General features: G+C 41.0%; 1 protein-coding gene across 9 annotated transcripts in view; it reads right to left on the bottom strand.

Moving 5' to 3' along the window:
- The window catches only part of oxr1a (oxidation resistance 1a), a 182,919-nt gene that overhangs the window by 34,610 nt on the left and 123,566 nt on the right, over window positions 1-24,743 (bottom strand). For all 9 annotated transcript variants that reach the window (XM_026184156.2, XM_026184158.2, XM_080307880.1 and 6 more), the window contains one exon: window positions 15,067-15,149. In XM_026184156.2, the coding sequence (XP_026039941.1) occupies window positions 15,067-15,149 (83 nt within the window). The remainder of the gene's footprint in view (window positions 1-15,066; window positions 15,150-24,743) is intronic.

Raw genomic sequence — 24,743 nt, 5'->3', positions numbered from 1 at the left:
ATTTTTTTATTAATTTTAGCTCCCTGTTTACAGTCATTACAAGATCAGTATAATCATCGCTACTGAAAAATATGTTGGTGTCATCTGCGAACAGTATGAGTTTAAGTACTTGAGAAACATCAAAAATATCATTTATATATACAGGTGTACAAAACAAAATGACAAGCCTTTAAAAAATCTTTTTTTTAAGGTGATACTCCGGCTTCCTCCCACAGTCCAAAGACATGCAGTCAGTGGTTAGGCTAATTGGAAACAGTAAATTGCTCATAGGTGTGAATGCGGGAGTGAATGTGAGTGCGATTGGTTGTCTCCTGTCTGTGTGTTAGCCCTGTGACAGACTGGCGACCTGTCTAGGGTGTACCCTGCCTCTCGCCCTAACACAGCTGGGATAGGCTCCAGCACCCCCCAATGACCCTGACAAGGATAAGCGGAAGCGAATGGATGGATGGAACTAGGAAAAAACAAACAAACATTAATGACAGTTTACTGTGATTCATTACACCCTCACTGAGCTGAATGAGATGGTGGCTGGCCAATGAACTTGCCCAACATAGTTTTTTTTAGTGGCTCCAGGCTATCGGGCCATCAGCTATTATGCACCTGAGTTAGTTTTCAACATACAACAGCGACTCAATATCACCAAGAAAGAACAAGCATTACTGACATTATGTTGCGGGGCAGTTAACAGCAGTCAAGATGTTATTTGGCTGCATTTTTTCTCAGATTTGTTTTTTTTTTTTTTTTTTTTAAGTAGATCCAAAATAAAAAAAGATTTACTTTAGCCTGTATTCACTGTTTTATTGTCTCTGATTGGTTACATATCAAAACTAATATCCCATCAACACTGTCACAGACGGACGCACAGGTGCGCACTGTGCAGACTGGGGCTGTTTCAGATGCAAGGTAGCTAAATGTGTAAAAGTGCAATTGCTATATAAGAAAGTATGGTTCTGCCGTTATCCAAAAACAATATTTTGTGTTATCAATAACTCAAAATTCAACAATATTCACACTGAATGTAAATCAAATATTACCAGCCAGTGCTCATAATTGAGGAGCTGGACTCAAAGAGCTGCTTTATATGAACAACTTTTATTTATTTTCTAAACAAATCATCCGAAACCATATCAAGCAGGAAAAAAACAAGCAGAAGAAGCTGCAGTGCTTCATGTTATTTGATGTTCAACATCATGCAGGTTGTTGTGCTGCTGTGGCGGCACTCTGTGCTCAGCTGCAGCATCCTGCAGTGTGACACAGGTGCGTATGCATGTCTCTACCAGTTAAAATCCACACAAGAAAGATGTGCACCAAGAGTCAGAACTAGTTAAGCGTCTAACATGTCCAGTGGGAGTTTCTAGCTCCCAAATAAGGATGACAACCATGGCAGAAAGAGCATGTGGAAGAAAAGAGTGAGCTCGGGGGAGAGAACCCTTAAAAACCAGATAGGCAAGGCTGACTCTGAACTGTGCATAATTAGGACAGGATAATGACACTGTGTGTTTTAGTGCAGCAGTCATGGGACCGACTCGGTTGTTCTTCTTCTTATCTATGGAAACACTCCTAGAAAAGCACAGAGGAATGACAGGCTTCCTCAAATTCCTGACATGACAGACTATTTTCAGGAAGATGTTCCTCCACAGACAGACAGATGTGCAAGCAGAGACACACACAGAGGACAGTCACAAGCTGGAACATTAGTAACATGGAACCACTGCGAGTGAGGCAGTTGCACGTTATATCTGAAGAAGCTCGTCACAAGCAGGAAATACACAAACTTAGAAACCACTAAAAAAAACTGCGTTTCATGAAACACTAACACTGCCCTCTTTAGCACATTCACAAATTGGTGCCACTGTATTACATAATAATATCACAAGATGAAGCGATACAATATACTGCAAAGTGGATATTCTGCTGCTCTGCAATAGGACATCAGTATGATACACTCATGTGCAGCTCCTCAGCTGACGGAAATAAATTTGTCTAAGTGTGCAGGACAACATGAAATATAATAAACAGACTTGCAACCTTGGGTAAAAGGCTCTGGGACATCATGGGTTTTACATCATATAGAACATGTTTGTATCCATCGAATTTTAGTTGGATACACCTAACAAGTTTTTTTTATTATCAGGATTTACTGCTTTGACTTTTGCTGATTAAGGTTACACACATTCTTTACCTAATGACATGTACATAAATCATGTTCACTCTCAGTCACCCTGTCCTGTTTCGAGCCCAGAAAAATCCTGAACATGTTTTCTTTGTGCTGCATGTCGATCGAACACTAATCAACTTTCATCAGTGTCAGCACCATGCTTGACTGCAACTACTCTGATTATTTCAATTGGTTAAAAATATTGAAATGTTTCAGTAAAGACACTTCATTGATGATGCAATGAATCACCCACTTAAGAAGAAGCTATTGATATATCGGGCTCCTATCTCCGGAAAGACCCTATTAGAGTAAGTGACAATAAAGTCATCTGAGAAAAGTAGATAACGATGGCAGAAATCCTGCAGAGCTGACTAGCAAAAGGCTAATTATCATAGACGTATAGTGACAGTAACACTGCTGGGTCACTTGTTTGGGGTCCATAGCACAGCTCATTAGCTTTTGGAGCTGATGTACCTTGTGATACTGGTCACTTACTGGTGAGAACATCCTCCGCTACTGAGCGATTAAAAGAGTGTGAGAGAGCATATCTGGAAGCTCAACAATATACAGCCGGAGAGGCGTCGAAATGAAATCTGCGCAGAAATTGTCAGAAATCTCAGAAACTGACAAATTAACTACTGAATCGCTGTTATTGTCTGTCCTGTCCTTACGAGAGCTGGAGTGGAGCCTGAATTAGCCAGGGTTACACTAATCTGGGTTGAGAGAGTGTATGCTGAGTGCTAACCCAGACTTTGGGATTTTATTGTCCTACCTGGAAGGGAACAAACTAATCAGCTCAACCAGGTCAGTCACGCTGCTGGAAGGCAGTCCTCCTGAATCACCAATGTGTGGAACCCAACAAAACAGTACTGCACAATGCATTGTGCAGTATGGATTGGCTCGGTGACAGTCACAGGTTTCACTGTAAGCGGAAATATACCACAGATGATGCAAACCTGCAAAGCTCTCCTTTAGCCTTCTATAACGCTTATTGTTAGCACTCGCTCAGGTGACCCTGAACCCTCCCAAGGCTTTGCTGCAATAGGCCTAGGCTGCTGGCTTCCCATAATTTCATTGTGTCTTTCTTCCTCGCTCACCTCTTTTCACTCTCTATGTGTTTATACACTACTATGAACATAATATTCTAAATTCAAAACAATAATATCTTTCACCAGCTTCAGTGAGGAAGTATGCAGACAATTGTATGTTATACATGTGAAATATGTATCCAAAAGTGTATTTTTGTATGAAACTGTGTATCCAGATCTGCCCTGTTCCACAAAAACATCTTCCTTGAAGGGTCAAAAAGGGAGATACATAATAATACAGTAGTCTGCCGAGCTGAGCCAATCATCCAGCTTTATTAAATGTTGATTTGTTCATTTTCTCAAAAACAAATCAAATTAAAAAAGTATCCTTCACATTTCAAAATGCTATTGGATACCTTTAGATTTTCAGTCCCTGCTCATCACGCCAGATTTAATTCAATCAAAATTGAGATTAAGATAAACGAAAGCTGTACAGCAAACAGGCAGTAAATACAGGAGCAAACAGCATCGAACTCACAGACAGCAGGACTTCTACAAGGTACCAACCAAAGACAAACTGATTAGCTGATAAGCAGGCACAACGTAAGGATAAACATTAAATAAATATGAATATTTTCAAGCTTACAAACATAGAAAAGAAGTATAGTTTCTTTTAGCTGGTAATTACTGAAACATGACCATTTATGTGATCACAGTTTTAATCTATTTTCTGTACCACTTATAGAAACTGTCTCAAACTGCATGTAAACAACCTTCCTAGGTCTTTCAAGAACTGCCTTAAAAACAAAATTCTGGTTAAAAACAATGTGATCATGGTTGATGATTCGCTGAGTAACAGCTTGATAACTTTACAATCATTTTTAAGCAAAAATGCTAAATTTGATGTAAGACTTCGATGCTCAGTTTTAGCAAGACTGGACAGCACAGTGATTACGATTAGTGTGTGAATGTGTGTGTGAATGGGTGGATGACTGGATATGTAAAGCGCTTTGGGGTCCTTAGGGACTAGTAAGGCGCTATATAAATACAGGCCATTTACCATTTACCATAGTGGTTATCGTTGGGTTTGTACTGCTGATCAAAAAACACGACAAACTGGCCCCTTCATTTTAAGAAATGTATGTTATGTCACTATCACACTATCACTGATTGAATGAAACCACTGAAATACTTGCATATTTGCAGTATTATGAACAGGATGGATGTGGTAACATTCTGGGGTAACAGATGATTTTCTAGCAGCTAGCTACCTGCAGAGCCAGTCGATATCCAGGTTAACAATCCCATTTCTACCCACCGGTGAAATGGGGTAAAAAAGCGTATTAAGTTGTCCAGTGCACTGCGTGGCACAGTGATGCAGTAGTTAGCACCCAACCATCTTTTGGACTGCTTACCTACATACAAACAAAGACAGTTCAAACACGATTGTTGTTCATATCCTATTGCTCAATTTTACCAGAAACAGAAACCTTTCAATACCAAAAATACAGACACTTCAAATTTATTTATAGTTATTATAGTATATAAGTGTTATTTATACTTATATACTATACCCTTGCCCATTTACATATTCATGCAAAGTTTGTTTATGGAGGTTATTCTTAAGGTCACTGTTCACTAGCAACAACCACAAATGCAAATCGATGAATCAACAAGCTTGGCCAGACAGAGTTAGGTAGAAAATAAGGGGAAGGAGGGTGTGGTGACGAAACTAGAAGAAGTGGATCTGTGGAGCAAATAGGCATTTACAAATCTGGACTGGAGAAGACTGTTAGGGGTTTGAGCTCATCCCTAAACTTCAGATCAGTTATCTCTAATTAATGTGAACCACACATATCTTACTACTGCTGCAGCACTGACAAAAAAGTTATTTCGCTGCCCTCAGAATTGTGGGAACCTTAGTTAAACTGCATCTGCTGTTACACCACCAGAGGCAGGTGTTGTCATAGCCAACATTTGTTGGTAGTTTTAGTAAAGCAACCTTAACGGGAGCACTATGAAGCAACTCCTTGCTTTTCTCTTCTCAGTACAGAAGGTAACTCACTGAAGGGGAACCACAAGGAAGACAAAGAGAGGCTGTGGTGACAGGTAGGTCTCCCATCTTAAAAGTCCTCCCACACAGCTCTGTGATTAACAACTGCTCTTGGACTCCTTATGACAGTAGTGAGGATCCACATGATTTGTCATCTCATTGCCTCTGTACAGAGAGTCTTACTGTTCATTCAAACAACAGCAGCACATCAGCTTGATGAATATGCTGTCTCAAGGAGGACAGGAGATCTGGATCAAGAAGGCGGAAAAGTCTCTGTGACAAGACAGTGACATCCACAGACATGCACTGGTTGTGTATTTATAACGTGGCCATAAAAAGAAGGATAATCCGGTCACTTCAGTATGCCCCAGATATTAGAAATGACTACTGATATGTCATAACTGATCATCAAGCATCCTAGAAATATTTACAACCCTCCATTTAGTGCTTCCATCATGTGTGATGTGTCCTCGGTATTTGGCCAACATCAGTAGAGCTTCTCTGTGTTTTAGTTTGGAAGGTGAACAGTTAATAATCAGCAGGGCTCCTACAGAGTCAAAGCGGAGAGCATTGATTCTCCCTTGTTGCTATTTGCCGTCTCTTCCATGAATTGTTTATTTTTAGCTTTATAGTTCCTGTTGCCCAGCACAAAGCCAACCTATAGGACATCTACAGCTTCATAAAGCTCCCTTTTTTCAAAGCTTTTCTTTACAATTCTGCAGCATAAGGTCAAATCTTTGGCTTAGAGTGAAGAAACCTCTGTTTGTTTCTCCACAAATAGATATTTTAAAGCCTGTCCAAACCTATGACAGCTATTGGCTCTTGTATCACATTGCTGCCAATCAATACGATTATAAATATCTGATGTTGACGTAAACATCGACAAAGCCAGATGGTGGGACGGTCTTGGCACTGAGTGTGATGTTATAATAGTATGATTCAAGTTTGCTTTTTACACCTAATTAATCACTTTATTCCTGGAAGCCAGTAATATTAGCAGCACAGTTAGCATCATACAGTGACCATAATCTTGTAGGTTTGACCAAGAAAATGAAACCACAGAAAACCGCACAAAAGATGATTTTTCATAGATCATACAAAAATTTCAATGCAAATAAGTATATTAATGACGTAAAAGAAATTCACTGGACTGACATCTGCCTCGAGAGTGACCCTGATATGGCATTATCTATGTTTATTGAAAACTTTTGCTACCTGGCTGACAAACATGCCCCCTTAAAAAGATTTACTGTTAAAAAGAACTACGCATCTTGGTTAGATAATGAACTTAAGGCTGCAATGTCAGAAAGGGATATAGCAAAAGCACATAAGTCTGTCAGTCCACAAGAGTGGGCAAGATATCGCGAGTTAAGAAATCAAGTAACTAAATTGAATAGGCGCAAGAAGAAAGAATATTATCAACTTAAGCTCAAGGAGGCCAACAAGGACAGCAAAAAGGTGTGGAAAGTTTTAAATAATATGATGGGTAGAGATCTTGCTCCGGTGGTGTCTCATATCTACACGGATGGTACGTTTATAAGTAAAGCCAAGGACATAGCCAATTATTTTGTGAATTATTACAGCAACAAAATAACAAATTTAAAATCTAATATGAGCAGAGGCGATCCCACCTTATCACAGTGTCTTATACAGGATGTTATCATGAATAATAAGCAATGCCAATTTAAGTTTGAGGCAGTGAATGTGGAGATAGTAGAGCGCTTATTGATATCACTTCCTGACGATACATCCTCAGGCTCTGATAATATAGACAGTAAACTGCTCAAAGTTGCAGCCAAGTTTGTGTCCCTTCCTATATGTCACATATTTAATAGATCTTTGGCATGCAGCTTATTTCCATTGCAGTGGAAAGAATCGAAAATAATTCCCATTCCTAAAAACAAGAATGACGTTTTTAATGGTGTCAATAGCAGACCTATTAGTCTACTCCCCGTTCTAAGTAGAATTATGGAGAGGATTGTCTATGAACAAATTCAACATTACCTAACAGAAAATCAGTTACTCACTCAGTTTCAACATGCCTACAAACCTGGTTATTCCACCAGTTCAGCTCTTATTCACATGACAGATAACTGGTATAAATATCTAGATAATGGGAATCTGGCCGGGGTGGTATTTTTGGATTTTAGTGCTGCATTTGATTTGATAAATCATGATCTTTTGATAGATAAGCTAAAATGTTATGGATTTTCACCAGCTGCTTTGTGCTGGATGGAAAGTTATTTGTCTGGAAGAAGGCAAAAGGTTTATTATAATGGTTATTTGTCAGAGGGCTGTGAAATGAACTGTGGTCTACCCCAAGGCAGCTGCCTCAGTCGACTTCTCTATTCAGTCTTTACAAATGATTTGCCGTATGTCCTGGAAAAATCTCATCTTGTAATGTATGCTGATGACTCCACCATGTTTTATTCAGCCAGTAGCTACTCTGAATTGACAAGCGTATTACAACTAGATTTGCTGAACGTGTTTGATTGGATAAGTAAAAACAACATGATTTTAAACGTGTCTAAATCCAAATCCATGTTAATAGGAAGTAGAGTACGCTTCGTCAACAGCCCACAACTAAATCTTTCCATAGCTGGATCGGTATTAGAACAAGTCACCCAGATTAAATTACTTGGTGTTACCATAAACCACCACCTTTCATGGTCTCAGCACATAAACTCTGTTATTAAGAAAATGGGACAGGGCATAGCTATAGCTAGGAAATGCTCTTTTTATATCACTTCTTCAATTATGAAAGATGTCATTAATGCACTAGTATTATCTCATCTAGAGTACTGCTCAATCATTTGGTCAGCAGCTAATAAGACAGATCTGAACAGACTTCAGTTAGTCCAAAATAGGGCGGCCAGATTAGTGTTAAGGTGTTCATATTATACAAGTATTGATAAAATGCACGATAAACTTTCTTGGCTTTCTGTACAAGCTAAATTATACTATGGCTTACTTGTATTTTTAAAGAAAGCAATACTGGTAAACACACCACACTTTTTTTATGCTCAGTTGCAGTATCCAGATGAAATACATAATCATGCTACACGATTCTCAACTAACCACAATTTAGTAACTCCTCGAGTTAAAAGTAACTTTTTGAAAAACTCTGTTATATTTAGAGCATCTTTTCAGTGGAATAAGTTGCCTTATGCTTTATTTGTAAAAATTGTAGAGGGTAATGTCACTTGTAATGGAAATTGTGTATTTTGTTTGAGTGTTTTTCTTATCATTTTTAATATTTACATGTTTACATTTTCAGAATTGTAAAACCTTATTGTGGATGTAAGAGCCATATTATGTGGACATTTTTGCATCCAACTCATTTGTGTAACATTTTATTTGGTGGTATTTGATGGTTTGGGCCCCAGGAAGACTAGCAACCACTGTTGTGGAAGCTAATGGGGTTCCTTATAAATAAACAAATAAATAAACAAATAAACATACATCAGTAAAATGAAATGCATACAGCTCCACGCCTCAGAGACTTCAGCCATCGATCGTACTGTAAGAGAAGCCATCTGTAACTCAATTAAGTGGAATACGACAGAGGACAGTCAAATGTGACCCACTGATAAAGACCTGTTACTGACACATTGACAGCAGGATGAGAGAGGGAGGAAAAGAGAAAGAGAGAGCAATTGCCATCAGGTTCATGGCCACTTAAGACAGGTGGATCCCATCTTCTTATCCTCTGGATCAATACTACCCATTATTCATCTCAAACTGCAGATGAATAATTAAGCTTTCCTACTGGCAGTCTCTCCTTGAGGAGAAGGGTAGAGGAAGGCCACAAAAGCCATCTTGAAAGTGACATCAGTGAATGGTCACCTCGTCGAACGGGACAGAACGAACAGATTCAACAAGCGCAGTTACTCGGCTGGACTAAGACAAATGGCTCCGTTAAGGAGTCTGCTGGCATGTAATGTTAAGTACGGCACATGAGAACAAATCTACAAGTGCTACTGCTAAAGGTCAACAAGGGAAATAAGATGTAATCACAGCACTATAAGCATAAGCTGTTTAATTATAGACATTCACAGGTGCTGGTTGATGCACACAAGTATGCAGGACGTGTGTTTGTGCTCTTTAAATTTTGAATGAACAGAAGAAATTAAAGCGGCAGAACAAGGGTAAAAAAGAATCGACCGCGACGCCATCAAACTGAAAATAAAACTCCAGCGTACGGTTGAATCACCTACAATGCAACATCGGAGGAGCTACTGCTCCTCATTTTATAATGAAGAATGAAGCTCAGCTTTGCATGACAGTTGCCATGGTGACTTTGTCCTTACTACCCTAATGGTATGTGTACTGTGTGCTGATTGTTTGCAGGCCTTAATAAAGAGCCGCAGTAAGTCACATGTGAGAAAGTGACATTATTCTGTTCGTTTTGGGGTGACCCACAGTAGGTTTGCCGTCTCGTTGATTCTTCCCGCTGCTTCAGGCTTTGATGGTCTTTTCACTGACTCACCAACACATATGACACACATGAGGCAGCCAAGCAGAGAGACGCTCACCATGACACAGAACAACCAAAGTGGAGGGAGTGCTTGAGTCAGGATTGTCTAAAAGGAGGTCAAATGGGCCCATCAGTAATTCCTCTGTGGTAGGGACAGTAAAGCTGTGAGAGCTCTTTATGGACAAAACAACCTAAAAACTTTGACTAACCTAGAGGTATCTTATATCTGTGTTTTAATTACACAAAAAAATCCAAAAATATAAAAAAAAAGTTTAACTCATCAATGTGAAATTACAGGTTTTGAATGTCTGTGGGCCAGAAACAAATACGAATACTTATGAAGGTCACATAGACTTAAACATGTAACAGACAGAAGTTGGTTTTGTGTGTGCCACATTTTTTTTTAACTTATGGTTACATTTCAGCTTTCAGTACAGCAGAAAACAGAACAGTGACACAGGGTGGACTTCAAGTTCTTGAAGGCCACCCTCACTCTAAGTCAAGAGTTGCAATAAGAAAATACAGAGCTGGAAATGAGTCCAATTTCACTTTAATCAAAAATCAGAGTCCAACATGTAGGGTGAGCACATTCAATAACAATGCTTTGATCTAGGCCATTAATCAATCTCCCCCTTTTATCCATCCAACTACTTATCCATGGGTCCCCATCTACTCCACATCTATTCCCCACTATCCCCTCCTCCATCCACACGCCCCTTCAGTTTCATCATTTCTCCATCATCTATTGACTGCTGCTCTCAGACAGGAAGTTGTTGAAAGAGCTCAAACAGTGGGCTCCCCCTCTCTCACCCAGCAGTGAATAATGAAATCAAAGTGACTAATTGTCAGGAGGTTGGGAAGTTAAGATTACCACTAATGTGTGTGTGTGCAAGTCTCTGTGTGGGCATGCATGGCACAAACACACACCTGAGACTCTGTGTATGACTCATCTAATGTCCCTGAAGTTCTCCAATGCCCACAGTGCTTCCTCTGAGCCCAGCAGAGACCATTAAACCTGCAGACTGCTGATACGGAGTGACCATGGTCTCCATCATTACAAGCCTACACCTTCCTCACATCTGAGTCATGCTATGCCTGCATCACACTATGATTATTCTAAGCAGAATATAGGACTTACAAAGTATGTAAAACACAAGATTTTCTGTAGGTATTTTTAGACAGCATTTTACTAGGGAAAGTCATTTATGGCTTCCTGTGTTTAAACGACACTTTACATCCAAGAGCTTGCTCTCTTCTGCCAAATTAAAAACATTCCCAGAGTTAAGACCACGAGTCTGGTCTACATGACAGAATGCCAGTGATATTATAACTCATCCTGAGGGAAGATTAGGTGTGTAATGACCATCCAACAGTTGAGACATTTCACAGGAAACCACAATTGTTGTCAGCGTGCTCAGCAATCATTTTGACAACACTAAAATTACTGATATTGCTTTTCCAGGCACCATGCACAAAAATTTGGCTTCACTCTCTGCCCATTCTGACATACTGTAAATAAACTAATTGCAATCCATCTATTGGGACCAAATTAATTGAATAACAGACTCATCAAATCACCAACTGACTATGCCATTCACAAGGCCCTAAAGATTCAATGCACTACTCAGCAAATCATGTTGTAAAAGTAAATCTGCGGTTAATACCTGAATAGATCTCAGTTTGTTTTATTGTTTGTTTTCTTTAATCATCTAGATCCAAAACAGTTTCAAATCTATCTGACTGCTCGTGTTGTTGCCAGAATAACTAGATAACCAATTCTGACAACTTTCTTTTTTCCCCACAAATCTGGTATCCAGACAGTCCTTCCCCTCACCACTCTCTAGTGTCACTGTACAAAATATAATGAAAGCTCTGCTATGCCAGTTCAGCTGAGAGCACTTCAATAGACTGAAAAAGGGAGAGGGATGTTCAGGCCAAAAAAATGACCTAAACATGACTCAACATGAAAAAATGATTCCAATTCCTGTTGTACATGCAAGCCTTCCTGTTTGGGACACTGGTTACGATGTGACTAAATTAATCCGTTATATATTGGAAGAGGTCTAAGGAAGACGACTGGAGGGGAGTTTTATACAGTATATTTGCCTTAGTTTGCAGACCAGTTTCCTGCTTCCTGGTTCCATCTACTGGAGATGACAATAGTTACTGTAGGTGGAGCCCAGCTTATGCTTCTTACGTCCTTACCAACGTTCAAGTTAAGCAACCAGTTTTAACAGATATGAATTTGTATGCAGATTTTTTTTTGCACCACTGCCTAGTTAGCTGATTGTTAAAGCTGTCAGAATCTGTTCACTTCCTCTTGATGCTTATGTCCAAAATCAAAATCAGGTATAAATGGAGCTAAGCAGCTTAAAATGCTGCTTCTAAACACAAAGTCCAACTACTGTTTACGTTTTTGCATATAGTAAACTGATCACGAGTCAGAAATAAATAAACAATGTATATCCCCTTTTGATTCTGTTGAAGAAAAGGTAATTTTTTCTATAGCGATATCCTCCCCTGACAGCATCCATATCCAAACTGTAACACCATTAGGTGTCAGATGTGGAAAAAGCATACAGGTGTGTATCAGGACCCATATTCCAGCTGGTTGTGGTGGTAAAGGAAGACTGCTATCAGTTGGTTAATGTTTGCTGTACAGATTGGTGACAGGATCTCAAAAATCCAACAATTTCTTAGAAAACCCCCCCATTATTGTACAATAATTAAACAGCACATAAACAAATCAACTTTACCAAAGGAAGTATATAATGGTGAGGACGGTAGTTGTTAGAAGTGGTCCAAAGGGGTGGACCACTTCTAACAACTTGTAACCATGGACCCCAACTTGTAACCATGTAGACATCAAACAATCTGATGTGGTGCATGAAAATGACTGTGGTCATAAACCACAACCTGTTTTTAATTTTAGTTTCATTTTACTTTCAATATATTAATATAAACATTATTATATTCAGTTTCAAACATACTGCGAGAACAGTATGATTCAATATAAAGTAAAACACGAGAGGCATAAACTGAGGCTAAGCATTGTGCAAAGTGTCCCAGAGTACTGAGTGATTGTTACTTAACATACTCAGTGCACTTTTACCTCATCATGCACCTAAATATGCACTAGGACTTGGCCCTGTCTGAATGCTTTTTGCTTTTTACATACGCCTCTAGGTCCCAGAATAAACGAGAGTTTACTTTACAAAGCTATCATATCAAACAGAAATGATGGTTAAGGGAGCAAATGTAAAACCCGAGTATGCAATAAAAGGGACCAGGAGCTAGTCAGGACACCTAATGGGTCTATGAGGAACTCAGGCAAGATCCAAAATAGCAATCCAACTGGAGCATCCATCTCCATGGTGTGATAAAGCTAGTGTGTCTGGAGAAAAACACTTGTGGCCAGCACTTTTTCTGTTCTTCGTTTCATTTGACTTTGAGTGACCGTCCTCACGGGCAGTCTGTGGAAAGACAGTCCCCACCCTGTCGATAGCGACTCACTTGTGTGCTAGTCTTTGTCTCGCTCTGTCTGTATCTTTCTGTCTCCTCATCCATCTCTGTTGTTTCCAGAGACTTCAAACACTTTTTTAATTGGATGCAGGTCAGCCAATAGCTGGACTTGGCTGAATGAACTGGTGTTATCAGTGTCTAGGCAGATGGGAGCTGCACAGGTGATTTCTCAAAACTAAAAAAAAAGAAAAAAAGAGGGGGGCAGAAAGAAGCCTGTGTGAGACGTAAAGGAAGGAAGAAGGAGAAGAAGGACGGAGGAAGAGGGAGGGCGACTGTATTGATAAAGTGGCACAAACGGAAACTCCTTTTTCCTGTCGGTGCTGTGCAATAGATTATAAACTTATCTGATGGACAGCGAAATACGGAAACATCACCGTTCCTGCCATCCTCAGAGTGGGAGATAGGTTTAAGATAAAGCCGCTTCTCAATCACTGGGACTGGCGGTCATGTGTCTCTCACAGTGTCGGCAAGATTTGGTTATATCCCCGAGAACGCTGTAGGTTAACGCTCGCTATGAAACTACAGGACCCAGTGATAGAGGAAGACTGCTCACTGCATCCATCACTTTAGCAATAATTTAGTGGGTGGGCAGCATTTGATTAAGATACAAATCCTTCAAATATCTCCCTATTTTTCTTGAATGTCAGCATTTCTGTCCATCTTGCTGACTCTTTGTTGCCCCTCTGTTTATATGAAGGGGCCATGACACAGTGCCCTAGCTCTGACAAATATCCTGTCGTAACCGTTAAGCCTGTTCGAGCCCCGGTGAGGTAAACAAGGCCCTTGTCAATCAGCAGGTCTCAGATGACTGACAGGTTAGGCCAGCCGGTAGAGGTGGAGGCGGTGTTGGTGCTGGGAAATCACACTGGAGCCAACAGCACTGATGGGAACAATAACAGTGGGGTTAGGGTAGAGGAATGACAGTAAGCTCCCTAGCTCCCTCTTCCCTTTCCTTCCTCTCTTCATCTCCTCCTCAGTCCTCAGCAGAGAGACAGACAGATCCACAGCAATCCCACTTCCACAGAGAGAAAGGCGAGGAAAGGCAGTCTGACTGCAGCTGGATTTGAGGGTCATTTGAAGAACACAACAAGGCAAAGCACACACAGTTCCATTTTCAGTTCATGCCAGGGAACCAGAGTCCTCTCTCCCTCTCCCCGTATTACTTCACCAACCCCCCTCCTTTCTCCTACACAACAGCTAAATCAATAGAAATGACAAGGCAGTCGGAAGGTCATTCGTGAGCACAGCGAGCGCTGTGGTGGAATGCTCGCCGATTCGCGGCGGACAGAACAAGTGGAAAAACAAATGCACATCCTGCCAGCGCTCCTGCCTGCCTGTCCTGCTCTAGTTCAGCTGGAGGAAAGAACAGAGCTCTGCTTTCTATACATCTACGTGCAAAATGGAGCTGAGGCTGTATCTTTAACAGAGAATATATTGTTTCCATAAGATTTCTATCAGTAACCCCACTCGTCTGTTTACACATACTATGTATACTACACACACACACACACACACACACACACACACACACACTGCCCTCTTTATGTAAACAGTTTGAGGATGAGATACACGTGCTAGGCTGGCAAAATACACAAAATGCTTATCGCCCTCACTAATGAGCTACGAAGCATGTGCCTTCACCATACACAAGCACAACCACTACAGCTTGAATATTGTTGGAGATAGTCAGAGCTACATAATCCACCAGCAGGAGACACACACTGAAGCAGCAGCAGCAGCAGCAGCAAAGGAGCAGAGCAGAAAGGCATCAAAAACACACAACAGCATTAATACAGGAGGAGCGGAGAGTTGCTTGTGTGTTACTCACAGAATATTCGATGGTCCCTTTGGGTCTCTGGAACGACATGCGCCTGCCATCCTTCTTTTCTGGAGTCTTCTTCTGGCCAGTATCTGAAAGCAAACGAGGCAAGGTGCGCATTACATTCATGTTCCTCTCTCCCCAGCTTGTCACAAGCTGCCGTTTCCCAGCCCCGTGGGTAGACAGCTCATTCGTCAACAGTGAGCGAGCCAGCCAGCCAGCAATGTGAGCTGTGAGCGCCCGGACCACTTTCGCTCTCTCTATCTCTCCTGTTCTCGCTCTGCTGCTACCCTCCTGCTTTTCCTCTCTCTCTCTCTATCGCACTGTCCTCTCCTTCATCTGCCTCCCCTCCCTCTCTCGCTCCCTTCTCCTCCTGGCCCGCCGTGCAGCGCAATGACAGGGGCTGAAAATCTTGGCCAACTCCCCCCGTTGCCTCTCACAGCAGACGGAGACCAGACTGACCTCCATCAGGGCACCGACGATCTGATTGCGAGCCCAAGAAGAGGAGAAGGAGGTGGATTCAGATGGGAAGCGGGGCGTGCTAAGCTGGAGACAGAAGGGGAAAAAAAGGAAAAGGGGGGCTGAACTGGCGTGTTGATGGAGGGGAAGGAAGGGCTCGATGCTACATGTTGGTTGGGTAATGGAAGGATGTTCCATAGAACAGTGACAGCTAAAGAGGAAGAAGTGTAGTGTTTGGGGGGTGGGGGTTAAAATGACATTTACAACGTCTCTACTCTTCCTGGAAGGACCTGGCAGGTATGTAAAGGAAGTAGAAGGCAGAGCAAATTTAAGGTGGATGGCAGAGGATAACAGGAGGGCAATTGCGGCTACTGAGGTTTTAGTCAGAGAACATGAAAAATGCATGATATGGGAAAAGATGGGTAGGCTAGGGTGGTGCAGAAGATAAAGGGACAAAGGGTTAATGGGGACAGGAGAAGGTGGAGTTATACAGTTGGAGAAGGGTCGGGGTGGGGATGGGATAAGACAGAAGGATAAAGGCAAGAAGGGTGGATGGAATACTGAAAATCAGTAGATGAAAGACAAAAGATGGGATGGAGATGAAAGAAGGATGCTCTTGGGAATGAAGATGATGTTGAAAAGAGGCCAACGTTGCTCTTTGACTTGAGCAAGTCGGCCACTGAGCTTCAAGAATACTATACAAGCATTTATTTATTCAGGGGTAGGGTGTGGGACCAAAGAAGAGATGATTGGAGGAGGCTATTGGATTTATATAAAATATTTATGATGCAGATATGTTGACCCGATACCCTCAGACACCTCTCTCGTAAGTCTTTGTTTTGTAGATGCTGCACATGGCTAATCAGCGGCGTTATTCGTTCCCTTATCATCAGGCATCTGAGATAGCTCAAAACATGAGTCATACACCAGTGTTGCTATTTCTGGGGCTTAGGAGTGCCTGGCAGTGAGTGAGAGGGGAGGGGGGGAAACAGAGCTGCTTCAGGTGTACAGCAACGATGATGTGGCTTACGTTTCTGAAAAAATATACAATACAGTCATAATCAGAGATGTCAGACAGGCAGCTAATGTTGCCTAACCCAAGTCATCCCCCATATATACTCACTTCTAATCCTGTCCATCCCACCCTCCGTCTTTCCATACAACCGTCTCCAAACCGCACATCATAGCAGGTCTACTATTGAAACTATAAGCTATAAGCAGTTCCTGTCTGCAATCTATACAAGGCGTACAGAGAACTATCACTGAATTCTTTGCATAATAAAGAAGAGAATAGTACTCTTCTAAAACAAGCTCTGCAAACTTTTTTTATTATCACTAAGTGCACTGATTGCTGGTGATGTTACATTAATTTTGCGGCACCATCATGAGTATTTTATTGTCGAAGCAGGAAAATAAAATACTGGTTTTCATTTTCTTCTAGAAATTGATTTTTTAGACCAATATCTGTGGAATTACCTGCTGTAAATTTACATTTTTTCTTATACACCACTATTATTATTACCCCTCAGCCGTGAAAGACTGATGGGGTACTCTTATCACCCTGCTGTGTGGGCGGACAGTGTGGACATGGTTGTGAATGTGATAACTCAAAAAAGAAGCCATCTAGGATTCATAATTCATAATATGACACTAAAAATCTTGGATTAGTTGTCAGTGACCTTGATCTCAAAGTCAAGGTCAGAGGTCAAATTAGGTCACCTAGAACCTTCAAATTAACCCTGGAGAACCCATGGGGTCAAATTTGACCCCATGGTTTCCCTAGTAAACCAATGGGGTAGGATCTGACCCCATTGGTTCTCCAGGGTTATTAATACCATACTAGGAGGGCGAAGGGTAGCACTGGCGGCTCAACAGTATTTTCATTATTAGCTTGCTAATGAATGGATCATCGTGCTGCTGTAACTTATGTTTCTTGTGACAAGGTCTCCCAAATCAATTCATTCATGTTGTGTTTGGGTCCAATGGTCTGTTATGGAACCACTAAAGACCACGAGCAGCTCTTATGAAATTCAATAAATGAATTTAAAGGCCTGAAGCCTATATAGTCTTTCCTAAGGAAACCACCCAAAAAGCATAGAACAATTTAGCATTTTATCAATTCCTACCCTAGTGACCATCATGTCACCCCTCATTATAAGTTCATCAGTTAAAAGGACTTCAAGCTGGGAATCACTGTGGCAGACTATGTCTCTGCTGGCTCACACATCACACTTACATTACTAGTGGAATTTTCAGACAGGTCCATCCAAGATATCTGCAATGAAACCAATTCATTCAATATAAAAGCCACTCTCTCTGAAACACTATGAGGTTTGATTTAATCAACTCTGTCCTGCAAAATTACAACACATGACAACCTGTGTAGCACTTTGAAATTCTTGGAAAGCAAGTTGTTTTGATCAAAAACATACTGACCTGCCAAACTGCGAACGTGCGCCAAATCAATTACCCTCCATCTAAATGAAAACCTTTGACGGATGATTGCTTTCAGTAGGAAAACACAATCTGGAGCTGCTGATTGTGGATGATGGAGTTTGTGGTGCTTTTTAGAGGCGACCTGTCATAACTGTGAGTTCATCCTCTCCCTGTTATGAATGAATAATCCACTGTGTCGCTGTTTAATTGCTGGTCATGGCAGCATGGCAGACTGAAACCCAATATGCGACTCAGTAAGTAGACAGCAGAGGTGTTGATGTGCTTTGTTAGCTGGTCCAAGCTGAGTGGGCTAACAACATAAGAAAGCAGTGACGATGCCTCAGACTTCCAAATTTTGGAAAATGCCAGGAGTGGGAGAACATGAACTAGCAATGAGGACCAAAACAGACACGCAGTGAAAGAAAAAAGCAGCTCTACATTAGCAGCTGCAGGGGTGTTCGCACATGGGGAGTCGGTGATTGCTCTAAAATTAAACTTCACCCTGGATCATGGCACAAGAAATGGGCATTTTATTCACTCTCCAGACACGCAGCAGAGCACAGCGCCAGGGCATCTTCAATAAGAAAGGCTCTGGTTTCATTCCACTCCGCAGGAAACCGGCAGCATCTGCTGTTTCAGTATACGCGCTGCTTCAATACAAGGAATCTCCTCAAGTCTACAAATCACAGCATAGTTTATGCCGTGTGATCCAACAGAATCTCGAGATGTGTTGGAATGTTGCTCTTCAATAAAAATAAATAAATAAATAAATAAATAAAGTTTCTGCTGTCAATACCAAAAACTGTAAAGCACTTCCCAACATGTACTGGGATAGTGGGATAATGTGCACAAGCAGGAGCACTGGGTGCATGAGGCCATAATGGAACGGTGTGAAGAAATGATTGGCGCAATTATAGATCAAACACGGACACGGTTTGACAAAACATTCAAGGAGATGTAAACCGAGGTCACCTTTTATCCAATTTGTGGTTCAACCAAGTAAAACAACCGTTACCACAATGTCAGCTTTCTTTACTGCTGTCGTTTCCCCATAAGGAACATTTTACTTGGCTCATTAATTGGCTGAATTATAATAACACTGGGTCAGCTGTGTGAGAGAGGCTGTGAGACCGGCTCAGACACTGAAAGGAGCTGCCGTGTGTCGGGAAAAACAAAGGCCGTCTCTCACTAATGGAAACGGTCACAAGAGCTCATGCCTTTCTGAGCAACTCAGCCAAAGAAAAACAAAAAGGCGACCACATCGTGGACGCTGCCTCGTGGCTACACAACACTGCAAGGCGCAGCAAAGCAAGTATCACTAAGAAGAAACATCAACTAATAAAGTCATTACAATTCACTAATGAAATGGTACACTGCAATAAAAGTGTACCAAGTCAGGCTTTTACAGGAAATAAAGAAATAACCATATTATTAATTAATTTAGGCATCTGTAAATAATTAAAGTAATATGTAAGTAATTTTAACTACTGCATTGTATTTTACAGAAAAGAAGAAACAATGAAATTGTAAGTAACTCGTATTTTACAGGGAAATGAGACACACATTTTACTGCAGTATACCAAAAAACAAACAACGTTTCCCTATCTTACGTCGTAAGCACACTGTACTTTTCAGGGTGTGGGTGTAGGAGGTGGCTTAACCTTGCCTAACTTCTAGGTATTTTGCAGGGAAGGAGACACTCTTTTCTGCACACTGCTTTTTAAAATTGTGTTTAAACAGTGATTGATAAAGGAAAAATAATTTAGCTCAGCTTGGCTCAATCATTGTAAGATCACAGGCCTGCAAATTTTCATGGTATTTACTTTTTTCTTGCAAGTTGGTAAGGGAGAAGGATTTACATGTTTTATTTTTTGGTAAAGCATAAGGATTATTAAGTAATCCATCATGCACATCAACGTGATGAATATTAAATAAAGATGTAAAAAGGTAGGATTAATCCACTCCATAATACAGCCTGCTCCCTGAAAAGTGCAGCATGTTTACAATAATACAGGGAAAATATTGTTAGTTTTCTGTAAAATTACCAGTAAATTGCACACTACTTAAAATTACGTATGTATTGCTTACATTTAAAGAAGTGATTATACTGTCATTATTTCTTGTTAAAACCTTAGTTGTTGTTATTGTAGTGTACCTCCCTTTAAGTATTTGAGATAAATATGATTACAGCGTAATTGGATAAGAGATTAAGAAAACAGATGAACATTTTAACCTACATCTTTTGAAGTTACATTTCTCTTCTTAATTGCAGTCAATTCAAAATAATATTAAAAGCCTACAAAGGTTTTAGTCCACAACACATACACAGCTGAGCACTTAATATCTCTTACAAGGACATCCTTGTAAGAGGTAGTGAAACACACAGATATGTTTTTATAATGGTCATGAATGTGTCATCTTGGTGATTGAGTTATAACCAAGGGAGAAAAAAGGAAAGAATGAAAGGTTTCCCTGTGAAGTACATCGCTGAGAATCTTGTGTGCTTAACAAACCTGAATGCGGCCATGCATTGGCAAGGCAATCTGAATGATTCTGGAGACGAGCTAAATGCAAATGCTACTGTATTTGACTCTAAAAACAAACAGCGTTCTGCACCCGCGCAATCTGCTGAGCATGAATCACAACAGCTAAATATATGGTCCCCTTCATTTTAGTACACAGCCATGACAAACTGAAGTAGGCAGGGAATAGGAGAGTCAACAATTCTCTGACTAACATTCCCTCATGGTCTGTAGAATACACAAGCAGCCAATTTCCCCTTGCTCCCTTGTTTTCCCTGCCTGCTGGCTATATACTGCTCTCCCCAGATGTTATTTTTAGACAACCTCCTAATCAGTAAGGGGGGACAGAGCTCTGCGATACAACCACACTACACAGGTGCTACACAGGACCGATTAACAAAGGTGTAGACTTTTATTACAAAGTTTGTGACGGAGGAAGCATGGAAACACTAGTTTACACTGGCTTGTAACACACTGCACCGTCAGGGCAGTCATCAAGACTTGTTTAATGTTGTTTAATGTTAATAACCAGCATTAAAGATGAACTGTGTGGCTTTATTGCATTTGTGTTTTGTACTATCACTCATGTATTTGTTTAGTTTTATGTATTTCAAAATGGTCATCTAATAAGACAGCTATAAATACTACAGTGTGTGGCATTGGCTAATGCTACAGCTAAGGCTGTGCAATATGACCAATATCTCATATCCCGATATAAGACATTTATCATCCAGACAACGATATATGTCACAAAACTTTACATTTTCTGTAAATTCTGTGAATCTTGGGCAACTCAACTTGCGTGAAGTGTTTCCAGCTGGGCTGAAGTCGAGCGTTTTGACAGATGCATGAAACTATACATTTTTAGACATAAGTTGTAACGGGCGCCTTTTATTTGTAAGTATTTATTACACGGCGTGCTGCGGGGAAAAGCCTGTTCCAACATTTGAGTCTTTATTTTTAGCATCTGATGGCTCTTTCTTTGCTTCTCATCTGTAAACTGCACAGTACAGTTTTCTGGTCCGTGTCAGACTTTTCATAACCAAACCACATCCATGCTACAGAGGTAGCTCCTCGTTTAGAAATAAGGTCGTCGATTTGTTTTGACTGGTCTGGTTTATTTTGAAAAATCTCATAAGGATCTTGAGCTTTATTGTGAAAGGTTTATGTGGAAAATAAACAAGCAGACAGCAGAGCCACATGCTGGGTTTACCATCATTGTTGCTAACGACAACGTGTAAAAACAGTCGCTTGTATATATATATATTATATATATATATATATATATATATATATATATATATATAACAGCAGGGTGCAAGATGCTAGCAGGCAAGGCATACATGGAACGCCATAACCAAGTGGCCGGCATAGTGTACAGGAACATCTGTGCCGAGTATAACCTGGAAGTCCCGAGGTCAAAATGGGAGATGCCCCCAAGGGTGGTGGAGAATGACCGAGCTAAGATCCTGTGGGACTTCCAGATACAGACGGACAAAATGGTGGTGGCTAACCAACCGGACATAGTGGTGGTAGACAAACAGAAGAAGACGGCCGTAGTGATCGATGTAGCGGTTCCGAATGACAGCAATATCAGGAAGAAGGAACACGAGAAGCTGGAGAAATACCAAGGGCTCAGAGAAGAGCTCGAGAGGATGTGGAGGGTGAAGGTAACGGTGGTCCCCGTGGTAATCGGAGCACTAGGTGCGGTGACTCCCAAGCTAGGCGAGTGGCTCCAGCAGATCCCGGGAACAACATCGGAGATCTCTGTCCAGAAGAGCGCAGTCCTGGGAACAGCTAAGATACTGCGCAGGACCCTCAAGCTCCCAGGCCTCTGGTAGAGGACCCGAGCTTGAAGGATAAACCGCCCGCAGGGGCGTGCTGGGTGTTTTTTATATATATATATATATATATATATATATATATATATATATCCCTAGCTACAGCTACCCTTACAAAGAAAATTGATCAAAATAACAGTAAATGACTGACAGCCAATTACCAATGGTGTCTCTTTACACTGTCGTATTGTTGTAAATCACTGTTTTGGTTTTGGATTTCAATCAATTGTTACATTTAAAATCACAATGCAGTGATATATAATAAATAAACAGAATGTTTCGGTTAGATACGATAAGGTTGGATATCTAGTATAATGGGTTCTGGTTAGGAATGAAAGGTTGCCACATGGTTTGACGGAAATGAAAATTATCAACCTACAGAGCTGACAGTTAAATTCAAAGACACCATGAAAATCAAAGCGAATAAAACAATGTGGCATGCTAGTCCAATTTGCTGAAGTTTCATTGCAACAACTCAAAACTATACCTGCATCCAATACTGTGGCTGTTGCATTCACTCTGATAGAAACAGTGGGCAGAGCTGGGGAAATCTCAGACATCAATAGGCATTAAATAAGGTTTGACACATCTGTTTGTATTAAAGGGAATGAATGATATCGACAGCCCTCTAGCACAGCTTGTCATAGCCTATAAATACAAAGTCCAAACAGCTTAGTAGCAACAGAAAAATCCAAAAACCAATGTTAGGGTCAGGTTAAAAAGATTATAGGCCTGTTTCACAATACAAAACAGTGTTTCTTTGCAGTTTTGATTTTCTGCCTTGTGTTACTAAACAAGCGGTGACATGGGAGGCTCAAACAGATCAACACCCTGCAGAGGTGAGCGCATATATATACAGGTATATGTTCAGATGTAGAGAAGGGGAGGAGGTTGCACTTTGCCATGAGTGCACCTGGTATTGGACAGTGGGCAAATGATCCATCAAAATCACTTATGAATCCATCATGCAATGACAAACTCTTATTCAGGCACGCTGAGATTCTGAACTGTCCATCAAGTTACTGAAACATGCATTAAAACGAAACAGGGGCGAGAAAGTGCTGATTATCACACATGCTGACAAAATCCCATTTTAGAGGTGGATGGTGCTGCTGTTATCTTGGCACCAAGCTTTTAGCTGGACATGGCAACTTAATAATGGTGAAACGCAGTGGCAAGCGCTGTGGGCCTCTGTCTCATGTGGAATGGGAAGTCATCTATTATACATTGAAGCTACAGAGCTGTACATTGAAGTGTATTGTCCCGCTATGAGCAAAGTATTGATGTAGTTCCACTGAGAGAGCTGAGAGGCCTGTGCAGAGAGCCCAGAAAGCTCCATCCACACAGTAAAAGAGAGAGAGCAACATCTCAATTCATTCATGGCTCAAGTCCTCACTGAACCATTACTGACAGCACAACATGCAAACTGATATTATTCACATGCTAAAGTAGTTCTGATGGGGGTTAGAAGGCCCCTGGATGGCCACATCATATTTGATAAAGCAAATTCTTCTGCACACTTTTTAATACTTTAAACGTCTCCAACCTGGGGGAAATTAAATTACACTTATGGACACTTATTTAAACTATCATTTTTTCTCACCGTGCAAGTTGCGGTAACATAAAAACACAACAACGATAGCAAATTTCATCTTTCGTAATCAACACTCCCCCTGTCTCCAATGAATACCGCTGAGAAGAATCTAAGTGCGACCAGTAGTGTATAGTGGAGGCTATTATTGTTGTGTGACAGTGATAGGCTGCAGGTTTTACACTGTAATGAATATACAGTGGATGAGTGCCGTGAGACTGTTGACTTAAACACACAGAAAACAGTGTGACAGGCAACACCCTTTTGCCAGCGCTCTCTGTACCACTCAGCTCCAAAGTATATTAAACCACCAGCCTCCATGGGCCAGCCTATACACCACTCAGCCTTTATTTGAAACTTTGCTGAACTGCAGTTTTGTGTCTCTGTGTGTGTGGTGTGTTTATGTGTGGCTATGTCCACCCCAGAACAGGAGGCAGCGGATCTGCCCTGTCCTCTCATTAACACTCTCCCAGTGTCAACTAATCACACCCCCGCTGAGCTGCTGGTATGGTAATGTGGTCCTAAATTCCTCCCTTTCCACACTCTGCACGCTATAACCCAGACACCGAGGTGTGTCAGTGCTAACCCACACACACTCGGTTCAATTAATATTCTGACAGCGTGGACATGACTGTTTCCATAGTGACGAACCTGATGCAGACTTAAAGAGAAAAGGTGTTATTGAAAGGACTCAGTGGCAAAACCGTCTGCATTACACACCAGCAGATTCAACTGAAGAATAAAATGACCGACTCACTGTGATCATAATGAGCTTTATAATTGGGTCTCTGGCCTTGGTGCACTTTTTTGGCGCTGGCTGAAATGTGTCCTCAGTAA

The sequence above is a fragment of the Astatotilapia calliptera genome, chromosome 11 (genome assembly GCF_964374335.1).
Source record: "Astatotilapia calliptera chromosome 11, fAstCal68.1, whole genome shotgun sequence".
In the NCBI taxonomy this organism is placed as follows: Eukaryota; Metazoa; Chordata; class Actinopteri; order Cichliformes; family Cichlidae; genus Astatotilapia; species Astatotilapia calliptera.
The sequence above is the reverse complement of the archived record's forward strand: the minus strand, read 5'-3'. Positions and strand labels throughout refer to the sequence as shown.